Here is a 20,949-nt window from a genome sequence, read left to right on the forward strand (position 1 = left end):
AGACTTTTTTAATAATATTTGATTTTAATAAATTAATTTAAACACTAATTTTCAAAAACTAGTTGTTTAAGATAGTCGTTACTTATTAATATTTGTTTTTAATAAATTAATATCATAATTTAAATATTATAGTTGAAATATAGTCGTTACTTGAAATTATAGTCTCTACGTTGCTCTCCATTTAAGACTTTTCCATGGTTTGCCTCTTCATCTAGTCCTCATGATGAACCACACTTGTTGGTTTGAAATGCGCCGCCAAAAATTTCTCTTATCTTGATTTCTACCGAAAGACTTTTCTTTAATCATTATGGATCACAGAAGCCTAAAATCAAGAAATTGTTGTTGTTGCGCCAAATTAGCTGTTGTAATAGCCTACCACTAAATGACATGTTTGTTATGTTCTCACAATAGATAGAGCAAATTGTTGCATTGAGAAACTAAGCCTAACCAATCTTGAACTTGGCGAAAGAATTCTTGGGAACGTCTCATCGACTACTGAATCATGGTGTGAGAAGTGGATGTCTAGTCAATAAGTTCATCAATTTTCTTCTAGAATTGTATTCTGGGATATATAAGAGACTTCTATAAATTGGCAACAGTATTGGGAAATTCGCTATTTCCAGTTGTTATCTTTGTACATGCATATTCAAAGAACTCCATCCGATGGGCAAGAAAAAAAATTGAAAAATCCTCTGGAGCATTAGGTACAAAATCAATGATAGTTGGCCACATAGACTGTAATTTGGAACTAATCTCTTCAATTTTTTGATTCAACTACTCCTTTTCTCCTCGCAACGGGTCTCATTCCTCTGAAACACTGATGAGTTGCTCTTCTTTTTGTTCATGCATACTAACAAGCTCATTATACTTTGAGTCAACTAAAAGTAGAAGATCTTCGAGTTGAATGGATAAGGCCCTGATAAATTGGAAGAGCTCTTGGGATGACCATGTTTGAAGATCATTGGTAGACAAACTATCAACTAGAGGGAACCTCACTTGCAAAGGTTGGCCACTTGTGACATATTTTTCTAATTGTCCTTATGGAGACGTTTCAGGTCCTTAACTTTGTTGTTGTTGGAGGTCTTCTCGAATCTTGGCAACAACATGCGAAGGCGAGAGAGGGACAATATCATGCGATTGTGCAAACAATTATAGTTCCTCCCAAAAGTAACATGGATCCCTACTGAGAAAAGCAATTTGAATAGCAGAAACAACCATGTTGGGCTCTAACTATGACGCAGACAAACATTGCACAGACGATATAGTGATTTCTTATATATACGACTCAGTTTCAGTCGTAGACTGCTCCATGTGTGTTGTATCTTTGGGGTCGAACTCAACCTCCATGTCAGCAATACCTCTAATGGTGGTTCCAAGGTCAGGGTAATCATAAATAGTTGTGGAAGGTTATGCAATATGGGGTGATGAGCCAGGGGAATTCATAGGAGACTGATTAGGGGAGGGGAAATCTTGCTCTTCAACAATTTGGGTAGGTTCAACAAAATATCTGGGCTCGTCATCAGAGATATTAATAATAGTAGAAGAACTAACAATAGCTTTGGAGGCTTAGAAACAATGTATGCAAGAGTTACTTGAGCAAGAACGATGGGATCAATAGTAGAGGAATTAGAGTCTGTTATGGTATGAGGTGTTGATGATATGGGTCTTATAGAAGCAAATGGAAGAGATGGAGGATTAAACGACTTACCAATAAAGGGAACTACATCAGGTATCTTAGAAATAAAGATAGTGAAACTTACTAAGGAACCTACTTCTGACATGGTATTATGAACAAAGGATACACACTCTTGTAGCTTCTTCATCATGGGCTAGAATTCATGCGCAGGACCAGTTATGCATTTCTTAGAGGATGGCGACACATCAAAACTTGAACCTCAGGACTACAACGCCTTAAGAGAATAGATAACTTTGTTGTTCTTCTTCATACACTAGATTATTGTCCAAGAAAGTACTTCATTGTGGAATGCTTATTCAAACATATAATAAGGTAGTGGCATCATCTTCACTGTGCCTGCATGAAAGACCTTGGGCCGAACATAAGTATGCCCATGATTGATACCAAACCACATTTTTGGTGCATACTTATCCAAAATTGCCTCGGGAACTCTAAGCTTAAATTGAGTAACATTGAGCATTTAGCGTGTCATCTTTTAAATGCCTTCTCATTGAAGGCTTTGTTAGTAGCATCTACTCGAGTCCTCCATGACCACTACAAGAAAAAAGGACATTGGTGAGGGGCGAAAAATGTCACCATAAGCTCATTGTTGATGGTCAAAAGAGTCTTCATCACTAAAAACTGAACATCACCAAAGGTGCCATCACCAAAAGTATAGGTGTTGTAGTGACATTCAAAGTTCGTCACCAATAATAATATATAATGACGGATAGTGACCGTCACCATTTCATATGAGCAATGGTGACGGACCATAGCCTCTGTCACCAAAAACTGAACGTCACCAAAGGTGGCGTTGCCAAAAGTATAGGTGTTGTAGTGACATTCAAAGTCTGTCACCAATAATGATTTATAATGATAGCCACCGTCACCATTTCATATTTGAATCTGCATGCTTATGACAGTAGGATTGCATACATGTTAACTTAACATTCTTTTGAAGTGAAGCCTCTTAGCAATTAGTTAGAAAATGGTGTGTTTTAGCATTTGATTTCAGTGTCTTTCCTTGTACTTTCTTTCTTGCAATAAGTTAAGGTTCGAACATTTCCTTCTCTGCAATTAGTTTAGGATTTGGCTTTAGTGCATGCACTCCATTACAACATGACAGCAAAGGAAGGATACATTGTGTGCCGCACATATAGTGCTCATACCTCTTAAGTTTGTACGAGCCCTGGGTTGATAATTAAAGTCAGTAGCCTTGGGAGTTGCAGCATTCTTTTTGCAATACCAAGGCTCATCACTTTTTGGCGTCATTGTCAGGGAGGTGTCAAATTATGAATTGTTTTCTTCCCTAGTTGATTCATTTCTTTTTACTTTTTACAAAATAAAAATAAATAAATAAATAAATAAAAAATTTAAAAAATAAAAATAAAAATAAATAAATAAATAAAAATAAATAAATAAAAAATTCATTAGGTATATTTCATTTCAAAAGTAGAAAACTACATTGCGTTATATTTTTCATGCAATCATAAAAACAAAAAATCTCCAACACCAACCCACCCCCCCATTTGATCATGTGGTGCAGTAAGAGCCACATCACCATTCACTTTTGCAGGTAGAAGAAGAAGATGGAAAAGAATGTAGAATAAATTTATGGATATGATGAGGAAGATCCTCTCATATTTCCCATTCAAGATATTGATGGTAGTGTGCACATGAAGAACATCCCTCTATCTTTTCTTCCAAAATTTCATGGTCTAAGGTCAGAGGATCCGAAAACATTTCTCTTTGAATTTGAATTTTTTTGTAGATCTTATGGTTACTTATTAAAAACTCAAAAACTGAGATTGTTTCTGGCAACATTGAAGGATAGATCTCTTAAATGGTTCATGAGTTTAGGGACTAATTCAATAAGATCATGGAATGATATGCACAAGATATTCATAGAAAAATATAAAGATCATTGATCTTAAAGAAGAAATCTTTAGAATGAATCAAAGAGAAGATGAGATTAAGGATCTCATATAGAGGTTCATGTATAATTTTAAGAGGGGAAAACTACATCATTTAGGATCTGACACACTAAAAACCCGCTTAATTAGAATAATTAGGGATGAATGGATTGATCTCCTTGATCTCATGAGTAGAGGTGATGTATACCAATTATCATTTGAAGAAATTTGTGGAACATGCAAACACATATCAAGAGGAAGGGCAAGAGTAAGTAAATCAACATCAAGATCAGTAAGTCAAGCTAAACTTGGAAATTTGTTTGATGATTTTAAAATAGAAATTCTTAGTAGTCTAACAAAACAAGTAGAAATGTTAAGAATGAAAGATGAAGGAAAATAAAAATTTGATATTTTTGTTGCAGAATCACATGATGTTAAATGTTGCTCCTCATTACCAAGGTTGAAGGAAGTTCACCAAGAGGACAATGGAGCAAGTCAATTGCCAATGCAACAATGTTATGCAGCTCCAAGAGGACCATGGCAGCCTATTCAACCTGATATGATGCAAAAGCCTAATTCACAATTTCAAGGTTATGCATATCCACCTCAAAGTAATTAGAATACACCTTTTCCTTGGCAACATTTGCCATCTCAACCCAAATCTTAGCAACAAGGCTAGCAAGGAACTTATGAGAGCCATCCACAATATCCTCAATATCCTCCATACCCAACTCCATGTTATCCCTACCATTCACCTCCACCACAACCACAATCCCAACCACGTCCATCTCAAATATACATTCCCACTCAACTCCATGTACCACCATTTCCAAACCTACACATTGAAGTAGCTTAGCCCACTTACAATGTTGAGGTACTACACTTCCAAACATCTCCTCTTGAGCTCAATGGTATTCACCATAGCTCAGGAAGATTATTACAAAAAAGTGATTCTCTTGATGCCATTAAGGGACAAGATGCATAGAAAGAAGCTTTGAAAGAGAAGATCAAAGAATCATGGGTTGCACTTGACGAAGAGTAGACAATAAAATCAAAGATTGAGAAAGCTCCCTCATGGTTATCATCAAGTCCTCCATCTGTTCAAGAGAACAATCAGCAAAAAGAGTAAGATTTGAAGGTCATGGAAGAAGAAGGCATCGAAGATGATCCAAATCAGCAAGTGGATCAGGGGCATCACAACTATATTGAAATATGGTTCCAGACAATCATTAAGTTGTAGCAATACCCTCTTCTTCAAATGTGCTTGATATCATCAAAGTCAAATCATTTGATCTTTCAAATCCAAGTACATGTCAAAGCATACATTTCAAGCCTCCACATCATTTTGTCTGTCATCTTGATGTGCACATGGCTCCATTGGAAGTATTCTTATACTTGAAAGTGATTTTGTTTTTCAAGTAGGGTAGAAAAAATAAATAAATAAATAAAAAGAGAAAATAAAAATAAAAATCTCAAGTGAAAACCTCCTTGGAGGCGCCTTAGATTGGCTCATTGATTGAAAAGATCTTAGGTGAAAACGTCCTTTGAGGTGCCTAGGCAAACCTACTAGTTGAAAACCTCATTAAGGCAACTAGTAGGCCTTAAAAAACAAAAACAAAAAATCCTTGTTCCATGCATCTCTTTGATGAATGCATGTACTCTCCAACATCTGCAAGCAACAAGAACAAGTTGGTACCAAAAGGAAAATTGGTCAAGCCTAGTCAAAAGAAGTCAAATTTTTACTTTCTCATCCTTTGCTCAAATGCTCCAACAAGGCGAAGGCCATGCCAATCCATCACCCTCATCTATTTTCACCATCCACCCATCATTCTCAAGCTTCTACCATTCAGTTTTCTTGTTGTCCTAAAAAATACAGGATCAGACATGTTGGGCGACATGGAACATGAAATATAGGTGATAAAGAAGAATAATGTACATGTTATAATAAGTTCCCTCACAATAACAAGTTAGTTTTCCTATTTAGAAAAAAGAAAAAGTGTTTTAAAATTACTTCCCAAATATACTTGATACACAAACAACAATGACTTAGTAAGCATGAAACCAAACTTAATATATTTGACCTAATCTTCTTCTATATTTCTCTAGTTGCATTGTAAAAGAGGTACTTCTCTTAAACAATTATCCTTTGTTAGTTATTCAGTCAAAGGTCTTTACAAGACCAACACCACGCAATCATAATGGAAGTGATGGTTCCCTTTCTGTAGAGGTATCCTTGAGGTGCCTTTTTTCTCTCTTTTAATTCCTAACATTTTTCCAACACCCTTGTTTCTCATGTTGAAAAAGGACGGTGAGAGGAGGAGGGGTTTTTATAGTCTACTCAACATTAAAAGATTCATTTCAAGCGTCTTTAATTCCACGAGTTTCTTTTCCACCTCCATATTCCAACTCCTTGGTGGAATACACTATGTTGAATGGTGTTGTTATTCACGCCAACATCTGTTCTTCAACGCTCTTAATATATGTCATGGATTACATCAGTTGGAAACTCCAATAGACAAGAAGCCCTAGAAGGAAGGAAGGAAGCCTTAAAATCTCTACATTTGTTGAAGCATTTGAGGATGAAGATAAGTGAATTTGCTCTAGAGACCTTCAATTAATTAATGCTCCTCATCATACCGATTCCAATGGTATGTGGCACGCCATGAGGCTCCTCACGGTTTAGGAGATATGCCCCATCAAATATTGAAGCCCCCTTCTTGTGGTCAAGGTCCCTAAATGAAATGATGTAGCAAATCATCATTGGTAAGAATATTGAGGCCAAAAAGGACTCTCATCAAAGGATTAAATTAAATATTTCATGGTTAAAATAATTTTGTGACCTTATTGATTGTGAGGTTCAAAATTCAAATTGAAAAGGCGGCCTCCAAATTGTAACTTGGCCTCAACCAAATATGAGGTTTTTGGCTCCAATTAACTTAAAAATTTGAATTGTTTTCCCTCCAATTGAATGACGACTGACTCCCTCCTAGAGGCCTCCTTGATCACTATAAAAAGAGGCCTATTCTCACTTCATAAAGTAAGCAACTTAAACGCTTATCCTCGGCAAAACACATTGAAATATTTGTGCGACCCTTCAGTGGTCTTAGAAATCTTTGGAAGGAGGTCGAATTTATGAAGGGTTTCTTTGGTTTAATATTTTGTTCAGAGTTTTCTAGCTTATCCTTTGATCAAGGTTATTGTTGGGATGTTTTTAAGTTTCACTGGAGCCTTTTTCCCCTCCTCTTGAAGCTGATCCAAGTGCCAAATAGTGTGAGACTGGCTTGCTGATTTCTGAGGCTTACTTGGCCTTTCCTTTGGCAACAAGTTCAAGGCTTTATTTTGTGCACAAGAGTTATCTTCATTCTCATTTGAGACCTTCTTTGTGATATGTACCATGGAAATGCTTAGGGCACAAGTCTGTTAAGAATTATGTGAGGGTTTGTTGACTGGACTAGGGCAGTGGCAAACTCGGTCTTAAGTACATACATTTACATCAAATATCGTGGGATAACACTCAGTACAAACCATCCCTCTGTGGCATGAAATCAATATGATCTGGAATAGAACAATACTTGACATGCATTTTGTGAACAAACCTAAAAGATCAATCTGAGTTTAAGGTGGAATCTTAAATGTATATCTACGGCCCTCTTCTAGTTCACATCTGTGGCATTCTCTGATATCGACCCCCTTCTAGATCACATTTATGGCATCCTTTGATTATATTCGTGGCTCTGAGGAAAGCATATCAACGACCTTGTTAAGGGTAATTTGAAGGTTATTGACTTGTCCTGTGGCTCAATTACGCTTTTCTTGACTTTATATTCAACTCTCTTTGAACATTGGCACAAAAGCATCAGTCCTTGATAAGTCTTAAGGATTTGTCCTTATCTTTTGCTTTATGTGGGCCTAATTACTAAAATTCAAGTTATGTATCAAATGTCCAAGGGTTTGAAGCTTGAGTAACCTTGACAAGGTTATTTAATTAGACTTGGTCCTATTCAAAGATATGTTTCTAGTGCATTCCTTGGTCAAGGAAAATCCTTGAGACCATTCGTTGAAGTCACTAGAATACTAGCCTTTCATTGGATCATTTTGTTTTTAGATTTCATGGTTGAAATCCAGGTTTTATTTGATTGATGTCACTTGTTTATGACCCGAGGCTTATAAAGAGAGTATTGACAAGAAAAACAATTTAACAATGTTTTATTTGTCAGAACTTATAGTGCCTCTCAACCTGATATCTGGTCAGGCTTAGACTTCTGAAGAAGAGTCTTCATCTATAACTGAAGAAGAGACTTCATCTATAACAATAAGCATTAAAGGCAGAAGCACCAACAGAGAAGGTACATGTTAGAGCAACATGAGAAACATCATTAGTTAAGATCCTAGCAATCAGTGCCTCATTTTATCAACTATGACATACTTTGCATCAACGAGATTGAAGGCATCATCGCATTAGTGAGTTGAGGTACCTGAGTTATCCATATTGATAGTAAAAGCCATTGCTATAGTGTTACATCCCTTTTGCAACAGTGTTGAAGAAGTTTGGCATAAGTGAATATTACTGGTCTAGGCAATTTTGTACATACATCAGCGTAATACATCAACAATTGAGCTTGGGTTGTTGTGGGTGAGTTTTTAAATTAGGACATTAATGTACACTTGAAGCATACATGCAACAATGTGAGGACTGACCCCTGAGTTTGCATGCTATAAGAAGCACCTTCAATTTTGAACCTCTGCTAGGGTTTGACAGTGGCATTATTATTTAGCAGTTTGGAGAACAAAGATTGTATGATTTGATATTTTGATTGTTTGTGAGCCTAGATTGGTCAGCTAAATGCTAAGGGTTTGTCAACTTGAGCAGAGTTGAATTGATTGACGAGCATAAATAGTGTTGCAGATCGACGAAGTCAACACATTTTTTTCAACATTATTTATTTTGATTTGAGCATAGGTAGATTGAGTTAGAAAATTGTGAAACATGGGCTGATTGTTGATTAGGGTGGCAGGGCGGTGCACGACAGGAGAGTGGAGTTTCCTTTAGGTCATAGCTCTAGAACACTTTAGGGCGACAGGGTGGTGTTAGGGCAAGTTAGAGCTTGCACATGGTGTTGGATTGTCCTTCCAGTTGGAGCTAGTAAATTAGGGGGTTGGAGCGTCCTTTAGGTTGGAGTTTGTAAACCAAGGGGTTGGAGCCTCCTTCAATTGATGCTATAAATCTTGGAAGTTGAAGCTTCCTAATTAATGTAAATTTTGAAGACCTATATTAAGAAGTGTTCGGTGGTTTTTCTCCTAGAAGGTTTTCCACCTAAAAATATTGTGTCTATTGTCTCTGATGTTGCACATTGTTGAATGGTGTTGTTGGCTAATGTTTTTGATCTGATACTAATGTTAATTAATGCTCCGTGACATTAAAAATGAGCTAATTGAAAGAAAATAATTATTCACTCCCCTCTTAGTATTTATGACACACTATTTTTACTTAGTGGTGGTGCTTCTTAACACCTTTGAACTAAATGGGCCTTTTGATTGTTTATATGCAAAATAGTTAGAAAACCATGCCATCATTGTACTTATAAGAGTGCTACAAGATTTTCCTTCGAATGTAAGAGACAAGTATACAAATGAACAAATTTAGGTGACAAGCAAGGAAAACTTGGTTATGCTTTTGTTATGCATATAATTCAAGACAATAAATGTTGCATAAACGTTTGTATAATATATTAACAAACATTCACTTATGAACTTATATATAAAAATGAACAAATTTAGGTGACAAGCAAGGAAAACTTGGTTTTGCCATAGGTTATCTCCTTCTTTGAACAATTTGCACAATACCAGAGGAGTAAATGGATTTCACCATGAGTTATGTGTCTATGATGACTATAAAAATATATATTTTAGATTATGAACCTTGAACTTCTAACGTAATCACAACAATGAGATTAAACAACCCAAAACACTAGCTAAAGAAAGAAGGTGACATTGGATGACAAAAACACATTGCTGCAACTTTGTTCACAAGAGCGCAATGAGATCTTCCTCTCAATGTATGAGATGAGTATAAAATTGAACAACTTTTAGTGACAAACCATGCAAGCAAGGAAAACCTGGTGCACCATAACTTATCTGCTTTAAACAACTTTTATAACATTAAAGATGAGTAAATGGAATTTATACATAGTCGTATGCCTATGGCAACCATAAAAAATATATTGCATTTAATGAAGCTCAAACTTGTAACGTGATCAAAACAACTATATAAATAACCTAAAACACAAACTAAAGAAAGAAGGTGACACCGTCTAACAAAAAAAACATGATGCTAGTGTGATTTTATTCACAAGAGTGTAAAGAGATCTTCTTTCTAATGTATGAGAAGAGTAAATGAAAACAAAAAATAATGTGCTTATGGCTACTATCAAAATTTTCTTTTATATCATGAATCTTGAACTTCTAACATTTCCAACAACAAAATAAAACATCCTGAAATAAAAAACAGAAACACGAAACATTAACAAAAACTTAAAATTAAAAAAAAAACATTAAAATGGAAATTATATTATTTACCTTCTACACAGTACCCTTTACTCGACTTCCTAAAACATGAAAATAAAAAGAAATTCCTTGCTTTTTTTAGGGGGAGAGATTTTTCTCTCTTCTTTCTCAACACAACGATGTCTCCGAAAAACAAAAAATGTTAATGCAATACCAATTATTATATATTATAGAATAATTGTCCATAACTTTAACACTCATAGAATTTATGAATAAATATATAATTATTCTTAAAAATATGATTGTAAATGTTTGTTTGTTTGTTTTTTTGAGTAAATTATTTTTATGATAATAATAATTTAATTTTAAAATTATGAACTAAATTAAACATCAAATTAGTGTATAAAACTTTTTTGTTAATATAAAAAAAACTACATCTATATGGTAATTCTTTTGTAAATAATGTTGAGGAAAATCGTACTTTATGAGATAATGTTGAGTGAAACAGAAGCAACTCCCATCGAAGCAATTGCTATGGTGCAACTCATAAGATATCTAAAAAGAATTGAGCAAATGAGAGTATGTAGATGGCCTAATGTTATCTTCAATGAAGGCATGAGTGAAAGAAAGAAAACATGGATGAGACAAAACTACACATGGATGCAAAAATGGAATATCTATCTCAATGCCTATCCCACAAATAGCAAGGAGCGAAAGAATTTTGTTATGGAGAAGTTTCTTAAACGGGTATGGGGAAAAGAGTTGGGTAGAAAGAAAAAGTACTACATTGAGGAATTCAACCCTATGTGTGATCTACAACAAGAAGAGCTCAATGGAGCTAGCATTTTGTGGAGGGAAAAGGTTCTTATTGCTCAATTAAGAACCAACTCGCATCAAATTTGGTGTGAAACAGGACGATGGAAAAGGCCTAAAGAAGGTTGGGAAGAACGAGTGTGTACATTTTGCACGTTTGGGGTAGTGGAATCAGAAAAACATTTCATTTTGGAATGTGACGTGTTAAAAAACATCAGAGAAAATTATGGGAATATGTTAGTACCAATTTCTTGACATTATCTTTTTAGCGAAAGAATTATCGGAAAATTGAACTAGCTCATCATTAATTTGAATAAAAAAAATAATTAAATTACAAAAATCGAAAAACAAAAAACGAATAATTCTATAAATTATTTTTATGTCTGATAAACATTAAAATATCATATCATTTCATTTCATTTCATTTATTCAACTAAAAACATATAAACCGGGAAACTCTTATTTCTTAGCCAATAGCACATACTCTTTAGTCCTATGTTACTTTTGATCATACTTACTCTTGATCATAATTCTTTTAACATAATGAGCAACATCATACTCATATGACCTTTGAGAATAAGATACTGTTATTAAATAAATGCTTCACAACGCGAGAGCAAAAGCTCTTCGTCTATGTATTGAATTTTACCCTCACTGAAAGTGCGTAGATAAGTTATAAACAACCTCTCTCCAAGCCCGAGAGAGAATCTACAAGGGTTTTAGGAGGGTTTTGGCATTTGGGGGAGAATGTAAGCAGCCATGGCTTGGTTTTCGTCGATCCTTAAGTCCTCTCGTTCTTCTTCTCATATCAGCGGTAAATCGTGTTACTTATATTTTCCCTTTTCACTTAGGTGATCGGTGTTTCTTTCCCTGTGTTGTGTTTTTCTTACACATTCAATTATATGTGCAAACGAATGCAGCTCTATCGACAAGATGGAATACAGGTTACAGGGCCAGGGCTTTCGCTACATATGAATTATCCGACAAGGATTCAGAAGACGATTTTCAGTTCTCTGGTGCCGAAGACAAGAAGGAACAGAACCAGAAGCAGCCGGACCCAGTGTTTGGGACAAACAATGGCTCCAAACGCACAGAAATAAAAATTCAGAACAGCTCTGATTTGGGCATTTATAAGGTATATTTCCTGTATACTATCGAATGCCCACATAGGTAGTTTTTTAACCCATTGATGTTATATGGATTATTTAGACGACAAGGGTCTGTGGGAGGGCGAGAAGGGTTGTTGATTGCGCTCATAAAGTTATTAATTATATTATCACGGACTTAGGAATGTGAGATTGGGGCTTCACGCTCGCTAATTGGGTATTTGCTAGGTGAACCATGTTCTTTATGAATTAATATAGAATAAAATTTGGGTTTTCTTATCACACTCCTGGAAAATATCAGGGAGCCATATTTTTCTTACAGGCTAGAAACCTCGTAAAACATTTTTTTTATTCTGGAAATGATTAGTTATAAATACTTGGAAAAATTAGGAAAAGTATTCAAGTGAACACATATTAGCCCATAGGATTTTTTGCCAAAAACATTATATATATATATTCCGAATGTAGTTTTTTAACATTATATATATATATTCCGAATGTAGTTTTTTAACATTCTTGTATAATTTGTTTAACATATAGGCAATCTTGCTTGGGGAAGTAGGGCAATTACCAGTCCAGAAGAGATTGAGAAGTGGGCGAGTTATCACCATGTTTTCTGTGGGAACTGGTGGTATGCACAACAACAGGAGACCTCTGGAAGACGAATCACCAAGAGAATATGCAGATCGGAGCATGGTCCAATGGCACCGTGTTTCCATCTATGTTGACAATATAGGTGGGATTGCAATGCAGCATCTGAAGCAAGGGTGAGTGCACGCCATGTCCACAAGACATCCATGATTTCAACTCAGGGTAACGTGTAATGTCTATTATTCAGATTTCAGATGGCAGAAACAGTAACCGTGAACCAGCCATAGGCTTATTTTAAAGTTTTTGTTTGAGTTTGCGTTGTGTCCAGTTGGGATAGTGTATAGATTTTTATCTGTTGAACTTCCCAGTTTGTTGTGTGGATGTACATTTCATAATCCAGAATGAATTCACACACATCCTGCTCATTTTACTTCTGGGATCTGTTAGTGGCACTAGTGGGTTTTGGGATTAGTTGCATCTTGAAATTAAAAAATATCATATTTCAGAAAACTTCATTTCATTCATCCTTGTAGAACTTGTAGTCATTATTTTTCTCAATGGCTAATTTTATTTTGAAGCATGCTAAAGTTGCCACATGTAAAAGTAAGTTGGAATGAGTCAATACTGTCTTTATTCCTGGGCCGTTTTGAATCTCTTGCCTTGGTGCTGAACTTTGCTAATTTAGATCAGACCAGCAGGCATTTTGTGACTCTCAAATGGAAAGTATTTCAAACATTCTGTACTGTAGGGACTATGTATTTTGGCCATGAGATGATCCAATTCAATCTATTTTTTTGTTTCATGTCATGAATTTCACATTGTGTGATTGAGTTAAGGTGGATACTACATAGAGTGAGATTTGCATTTTGCATCTATGAACTGAAACTAGCAAGTTTGTGTGCAAATTTGTGTCTGTGAACAAGTTTTGGTTCATTTTGATAACAACACCAAGTTTGATAAACATAATATTGAAGAATGCAACGATTCATATTTGAAAGTGCACTAGAAGAAAATCACTGCAAACAATCTAAATGGAAAACTGCACAAGAAGAAAATCACTATAGAGATAGAGTTTGCAGTATGGGCAATCTTGTTACGATGCTGCAGATACAAAATATGAAAGACTTGAAACAAGAAGCAGTGCTATATTTGTTGGCTAGGGAGCATCAGAAAGGGTATGGATGGAGGTAAGATTACTCATTGAGCATCGGAAAGGGTATGGATGGAGATAATATTACGCGTTGACATTGACACTATACATTCCCTAACCTGTCGTTGAAAAGATGGTTAGCTGGTCATAGTGGAGAAGTCTTCGAAAATCAAGGGTTGAGAGTGGGGTGGTGAGTGCACTACAAGTGACCGGATGACCTATGATTCAAAAAGATGATGGATGAAGTTCAAAGTCAAGTCACTAAATCGGCAGCAAAGATTGTTGTTTGTTGCTTCAGATTTGCCAATTTGTGTTTCAACCTAAGGTTGCAAATATCATTCCCTATATTGTTGAAATTGGTGAGAAAGATATCAAATATAATTTGTCTGGTTGTCTCACTAATTTATCCAACAAAACAACTGTGGATTGTTTGAACTACAGGAGAGTCGACTTCATTCTTTTTCTTGATGATGCTTATGATCTAAAATTGTGGCTTATGAAAGACTTGAAGCATGAAGCAATCCCTATTTGTTGAATAGGGGGCTTGTGAGGAGCTATGGATCGAAGGTAAGATTGCTCCTTGACATTGATATGATACATTCCCTAACTTGGTCATCTTCAAGAAAGTTAGCTAGTTGTAATGGAGACTTGTTTGAAAATTAAGGGTTCAAAGTTGGGTGAGTGTGGTACAAGTGATTGGATTACATGTGATTCAAGCAGATGAAAATTGATGAAGTCCAAAATGAAGTCATTGAACATGCAACAAATATTGTTGTTTGATGCTTGAGACATGCTAATTTGTGTTTCAACCCAAGGTTGCAAATCATGCCTACAATGTTGAAATTGGTTGGTCAGGCTATCTCAATAACTTCTTCAACAAAACAATTGCGATTGACCCAACCACATGAGGTTCAATTTTGTCCTTTTTTGATGATGCTTGTGATTTACAACTACAACAAGCACACCCTTTCACATTATGGGAATATTAATCTCAATAGTATTCAATTCTCTTTTTCTTTGATGAAATATGCATTTAGGGGAAACCCTCGAAGCACTCCCCTCATTTCGAGGGTGGTACTTGGGGTAAATTGACCAATTACAGTTTTGGTAATCTAACCCAACGGTAACATTAAGTGGCTCAATAATATCCATATAGACAATGAGCTTGGGGTCTTGACCCTATTCCACCAAATTTGCGTTGGAATTGCACTTGCCCTCATCTACAAGGAATGCTCTACTTATGTAGGCGAGTCAACTTTCTTTTTTGAGCAAGATGGCCCACGAAAGATAAATATGTCTTTGGGGGGTTTAAACCTCCTTGGTTATATGAAACATCCATGCTTTCTTATTGAACCAAGACCTTGTTGACTCATTGTTGTGTAAAAATTACCTCATGTTTAGTTGCCTTTGCTTCCACTTTGATGTGCAATGTGTAGAGATTTTATACCTTTTGGCTCATTTAGCAAAAGAGTCGATAGAGTTACCCAAATTTATTGAATGGTTAGAGACCACAATAACACTCAAGGGTGTTGAAAAATAGTACAGTGAAATTTAAAAGCAACAAGACTATGGCTATATTTGGATTATACATGAATTTAAAGCAACTAGGTTAGATTGACATCGAAAGCACTTGAGTTATAATGATATAGAAGAAGAAATATTGATGAAATACTTTACTGAACAAAGATAAATCTCTTTATGTAATCAATAAATACTTCTTGGCAACAATTGATCCATACGAAATATTGAGAAGATTTGTTGACTATAGTCTAGGCAAACTTTGGCATCATAAGTAAAAGGACCATTTAAAGAAGGTGATGTTTCCTCATAGAAAATGAAATAAAAGCATGTAGGCCCATCAACATGATAAAGAGCACTTATAACATCCAAAAAGAAGAAACAAAATGTCAAGAAATGGTTGACATTGGATAGGTCATGGACTGTTTAGACTGGTTGATATTGGGTATGTAATGAACAAACAATCCCTGTTTGTATGTGAAGATGTATTGTAAATAAAATGTGTGTGTGTGTGTGTATATATATATATCGATAGAAGAATGATTGAATGATTGATGTTACAAATGAGGGGCCCCGTTATAAATACTAGGCAACATGCCCTTTCATATGAAAAGTCATGACTTGTGGATAAGACACACCTTTACACCTTTTCATATGTATTATTTATTATTATTATGTTTGTTTCATGATAGAATATGTCAGGGAGCTTGTAGTGGTAGCTAATAATGCATCGAACATTAGTACACTTTGGCATTAACAGTATGGGTACCTAAACTTTACCTACTTCTCTCAGTTGGCTCAAGAGAATTTTGTTGATGAATTTCTTAAATTTACTAATGGATACAATGTTTTTGTGGGGCTTGCAAGGTAGGATAGCAACATACAACTACTTTTGATGAAGGACAAGCTTGGAGAGAAAAAAGAGTCCTTTAGCTAGTTCATGTAGATGTTTGTAGACCAATGAACACAACATCCATCATTGGTGCTAGGTATTTCCTTTTTTTTCATTGATGAGTATAGTAGGAAAATGTGGGTGTATTTTTTGAAATTGAGATATGATTTTTTTAATGAATTTCAAAAGTTTAAGGCATTAGTAGAAAACGAGTTAGGATGTCACATTACCACTTTTAGTTCTAATAATAACAAAATTCTATTAAAAAGAATTCAATAACTTTTGTGCTAAGTGTGAGACTACAAGATAGTTCACTACACCCTACACTCCATAGCATTATGGAGTGTTTGAGAGGTAGAACCATATTATCATACAAATGTCTAGCTTTGTGATGGAGAACAAGTGTCACTTGACACAGGGACACACAAGACACACAAATTCGAGTGTTTGACACGGGGCACGTAGACCCCGCGAAACAGGACATTTAGGACACATTATATATATATATACACACACACACTAAATAGATATTTCTTACACAAATTCTCATTCTTGATACAAATTCAAACATAGATCTAGATTCTACATTGTAAATTTAAAATTTGTAAGTTGTACAATGTAACATTATGCATACAAATACGATTGTGACAGATTCATCAATGATCCAATAGGATAAAGACAAGAAACTGCAGTTTTCTCATTATGTCATCAAATCAAAATGTGTTACATAGGTAGTAGCAATGCTAATGGCAAATAGAAATAGTAAATACAAAACAACTACAAGGTAGTATGTAGCTCATCAATCATCATCATCAAAATCAGCGTCACTGTCATGGTCACCATTGCTCTCCTCTGCTGCATCCTCCTCCTCTGTATCCAATGTAATGTCTGCATCTGCTAGTGTGGAGGATGACCCCTCAAGAGTATCAGCCTCATCAAAAGTGACAGGCTCTAGCATTGGGTCATTAAGATCCAAGTTGGCCAATTCCAACTCAACACTGCTGTCCAAACCCATATCATCAAGAAAGACATCCCACATCTTTCACTTTCCCTTTAATCACTCATCCCTCTACTTGTAAATAAGACGAAGGTTGGTGTGCACATACACCATTGTCTTTGCCTTGGATTGCTTAAGCTTGCTCTTCTTGACACTATACAAATTCCCATATGTGCTCCAATTCCTCTCGCAATAAGAGGATGAAGTTACCTGAGAGAGGAGACTCATGGCTAACTGCTGTAGAGGAGGGCTTGTTGCCCCATGAGTTGCCCACCAAGAATAGGTCTTCTTAGCTCCTCTGTCTCTAATCACATCATAGCCTGCAAATCGCCTAGTGCCAGTGGAAAACTCTGCAAATTCATCCTCCACCTCATCAAGGGATGCTCTATCCTGAAATATCTGCCTCAATGCATCCTTCCTCCCCTGTGAAATTTCACCATCCATGTGAGGAGGGAATTTGCGGGAAGGTCCACCATTCAGCCACTCATGGCTATAGTATTTTGGGTTCAATGAGTGAGCCAAACAATGCAAAGGTGTGCAATTCTTGTCCCATCTCTTGACAAGAATATCCTGTATGGTGGTGAAGAAGGCTTTTGATGATGTCTCATACTCAGAGCACTCACTCTGTAAAATAATGGTCCTCACGGTCTCAATCATGGAATCTCATCCCTCATAAACCTTTTCTAGGATGGGTTGGTCTGTATCTGCAAATCGTAGCAAAGCAATGATAGGGTCCATGATCTTAATAGTGAGATCTACCCTCTCCCACCAAGCATCATCTAACACCGTGTCCTTGACTCTTTTTGAGGCTGCTTGATCTGTCTTTCTCCAAAAAGACCAAAAATTTGAAATAACCATGGCCCTGGCCTCCCTCAACCTCTTCAACATGATGAATGAAGAGGCAAGCTATGTATCTGCAATCTTCAACAATGATAGATGGGTGTACTCCTTGTAGATTGTGAGGACATTTGTATGATTTTGTACAAAGTTGCGGATATGCCGTGCATCCTCAATAATACTTCCAATCCAAGGCACATCAGAAGTAATAGTTTTAAGTGTTGAATTCAAGGAATGGATAGTGCAAGGTGCCCAAAATACTTGTGGATATTTAACTTCCACAATCGTGTTAGTAGCCTTACAAACAAGTGCAATGTCTGTAATGATTTGCACACAAGAATCAACACCTACATCTTCAATAACTTTAATGAACAACTCACCCATATATTGTGCATCCTTGTATTGTCCAAGTGCATCCACTGATTTCAAGAAAACTGGTCCATTCAAGGAAGACACCATGAAGTTGATGAGTGGATGGCGTGCTGGATCTGTCCATCCATCAAAAACAATACTAATTCCAAATGTTGGCCGTTCTGATTTAATAGGCTCAAGGATTTTGTCCACTTCTTTCTTTGCCTTAGTCAACAATGTGGTTCTCAGCTTCTCTAACCCAGGAGGCACATACCCTGATGGAGCCCCTTGAGTTAGAGCTCGACACATCTCAAGAAATAAAGGTGAGCGTGCAACATTAAAGGATATGAAGTTCAAGTAGAAAAAGAATGCAATGGTGATATCAAACTCTTCCCGTCTCTCTTTTTTGAAAAATCTTGTCCATTGGACCAAGTGCCGCTACCTTTTATTTTTGCTACTTGACCCACACCCCCACCAAAATTCTTAATTGGAAATTTGCTGCTGCTTTTCCTCAAGAATGGAAGGGGATCATCATTCTTGTTTTTTTTAGATGATGCAACCACCCTTGCCACACCAACATTGGCCTCTTTTTCCATTTCTTTCCTCTTAGCTAAAGATACATTTGCACATGCTCCAATTCCACAACTTGGTAAGGCCAATAAATGAGCTTTCACATAGTAATAAGTGCTCTTGAAATGATTGTTACAATAATTGCATTTCCAAGCAACATTGCCTCCTCCCTTCAACTTGCTGCTTGGCCCTTGATCTCTTGTGACATACTTCCACAAGGGATATTTGCTTTCTTGATACTGCTGTCTTTCTAAATTTATTCTGCCCTCAACATTTGAAGCTGTTGTTGCAACCCTACTTCCAGAAAGGGAACACTTGCAAACCCTGATGAACTTAGAATAGGAGGGGCATCACCAATGGGGACATTATTTCCCTTCCTTTGCCCCTTCCTTGTTGCCCTTGATTGAGCCATGAATGCTGTAAAAACTTAAGTAAAAAATGCACAAACTTGTAAAAAAAATGGACATGCAAACTGTTGTAGCAAAAATGCAAAAAAATAGAAGCAAAATGCACTTACCTGTTGCTTGAATCACCTCCAAAATGCTCCCAAACCCTTTGCTAGTCGCTCCCACACACCCACAACAAGAGAGACACTAAAGAATGAGTGAGAAATGGGCCCAAATTGGGCTTTAAAGGCAGTGTGACACACTTTCAGAGGGACACGCGTCTCGAAATTGGAACTCGCTGGCCCATCGAATCCGACTCGCGTCCCCATTGAATCCCATGTGCCAGGGCATGCTGGACTTGTGAATCAAACATGTGTCCTAGAGAATTGTGTCTGATTCGTGGGATTCAGGACACGGGGGGGGGGGGAATCCAGTTTCTTAGTAACCAAGTTAAACCTAAAGATCAAAAACTAATGATCACAAGGTACAATTATAGTTACAAAGTTTATAGGTTGGTTGACGTTGACACCAACTAGTTCAACTTTAGCAGAGATGTCATAGTTGATGTTGAATTCGAGGCTTTTATATCTACTCTAGATATTAAAGTTATAATAGAGCAACCCATTAGGGCTAAAGGATTTAGGTGCCAAGCTTTGGGAAGCTCCACTTGAAAGGTGGGAAGATTGTTAGCATAAGGAGTCTCACAAGATAGTAATGTTTCTAGACTCTAATGTAGACATTGTGAATCAACATCTGGAAGATGTAGATATTGCTAGCCCAATTCATGGTGGTAACACTAATTTGGGTAAGGAAGATCCCCAAAAGAGGCCAAAATGGTGGCACATCACCATTTGAGATGTTTAGATGGGTGAAATGATCGAGGGACTATCATCAAGAGGCAAGAGCAAGCAAAAACCAAATACGGTCAACTTGGCTCAAATGGCCAATGTTTAGGGAGTTTATGAGCCATTGGTGTTTGAGGAGGTAGTAGGGAAAACTGAATGGGAGAAGGCCATCGCAATCAAAATGAGAGTCTAATGAAAAATCAAACTTGGGATCTCATAGATCTTCCACTAGGGAAGAAACCCATTTTTTGCAAATGGGTGTACACGCTCAAGTACAAGGTAGATGGCACACTTAACAAATACAAGGCATGGTTGGTTGCACAAGGGTTCTCACAGAGAGGGCATTGATTCCGAGGAGACCTTTTCTCCTACAACAAAGATAATCTCATTTGCTTAGTTCTAGCCATGGCAACATAGTTTGGCTAGAAGGTTCATTAGATGGATGTGAAGAGTGTCTTCCTCAATGGAGATTTGGAGAAAGAAGTCTACATTTGTCAACCTTAGGGTTTTCATGTTCTAGGGAAGAAGCATATTGTTTGCAAATTGAAAAAGGCTCTATATGGCTTGAAGTAGGCAACTAGGGCATGGCACATTAAAATTGACATATAGTTGGATGAATAGGGGTACTAGCATAATCCTTTGGATTCTAATCAATATGTCAAAAACATTTGTAATGATATCATTCTTTTGGTCATATATTTAGATGGCATTATTATTATAGGCTAAGTCACTAGGTTTGCTTGAGTCAGAGCTTCAAGTTTGAATTATGGTGAATTTGAAAGTTGTCCAAAACATTCATTG

General features: G+C 36.4%; 1 protein-coding gene across 1 annotated transcript in view; it reads left to right on the plus strand.

The window, feature by feature from the left end:
• The first annotated feature begins 11,527 nt into the window (after window positions 1–11,527).
• The window catches only part of LOC149255491 (Nucleic acid-binding, OB-fold-like protein), a 43,412-nt gene continuing 33,990 nt past the window's right edge, over window positions 11,528–20,949 (plus strand). The window contains exons 1-3 of the mRNA XM_089460496.1: window positions 11,528–11,719; window positions 11,826–12,040; window positions 12,552–12,778. Coding sequence (XP_089316622.1) covers window positions 11,665–11,719; window positions 11,826–12,040; window positions 12,552–12,778 — 497 coding nt within the window. The 5' untranslated portion in view covers window positions 11,528–11,664. The remainder of the gene's footprint in view (window positions 11,720–11,825; window positions 12,041–12,551; window positions 12,779–20,949) is intronic.

Source organism: Pinus tabuliformis, chromosome 7 (genome assembly GCF_031772625.1).
Source record: "Pinus tabuliformis cultivar Carrire ecotype Pingquan chromosome 7, CPIR1, whole genome shotgun sequence".
NCBI lineage: Eukaryota > Viridiplantae > Streptophyta > Pinopsida > Pinales > Pinaceae > Pinus > Pinus tabuliformis.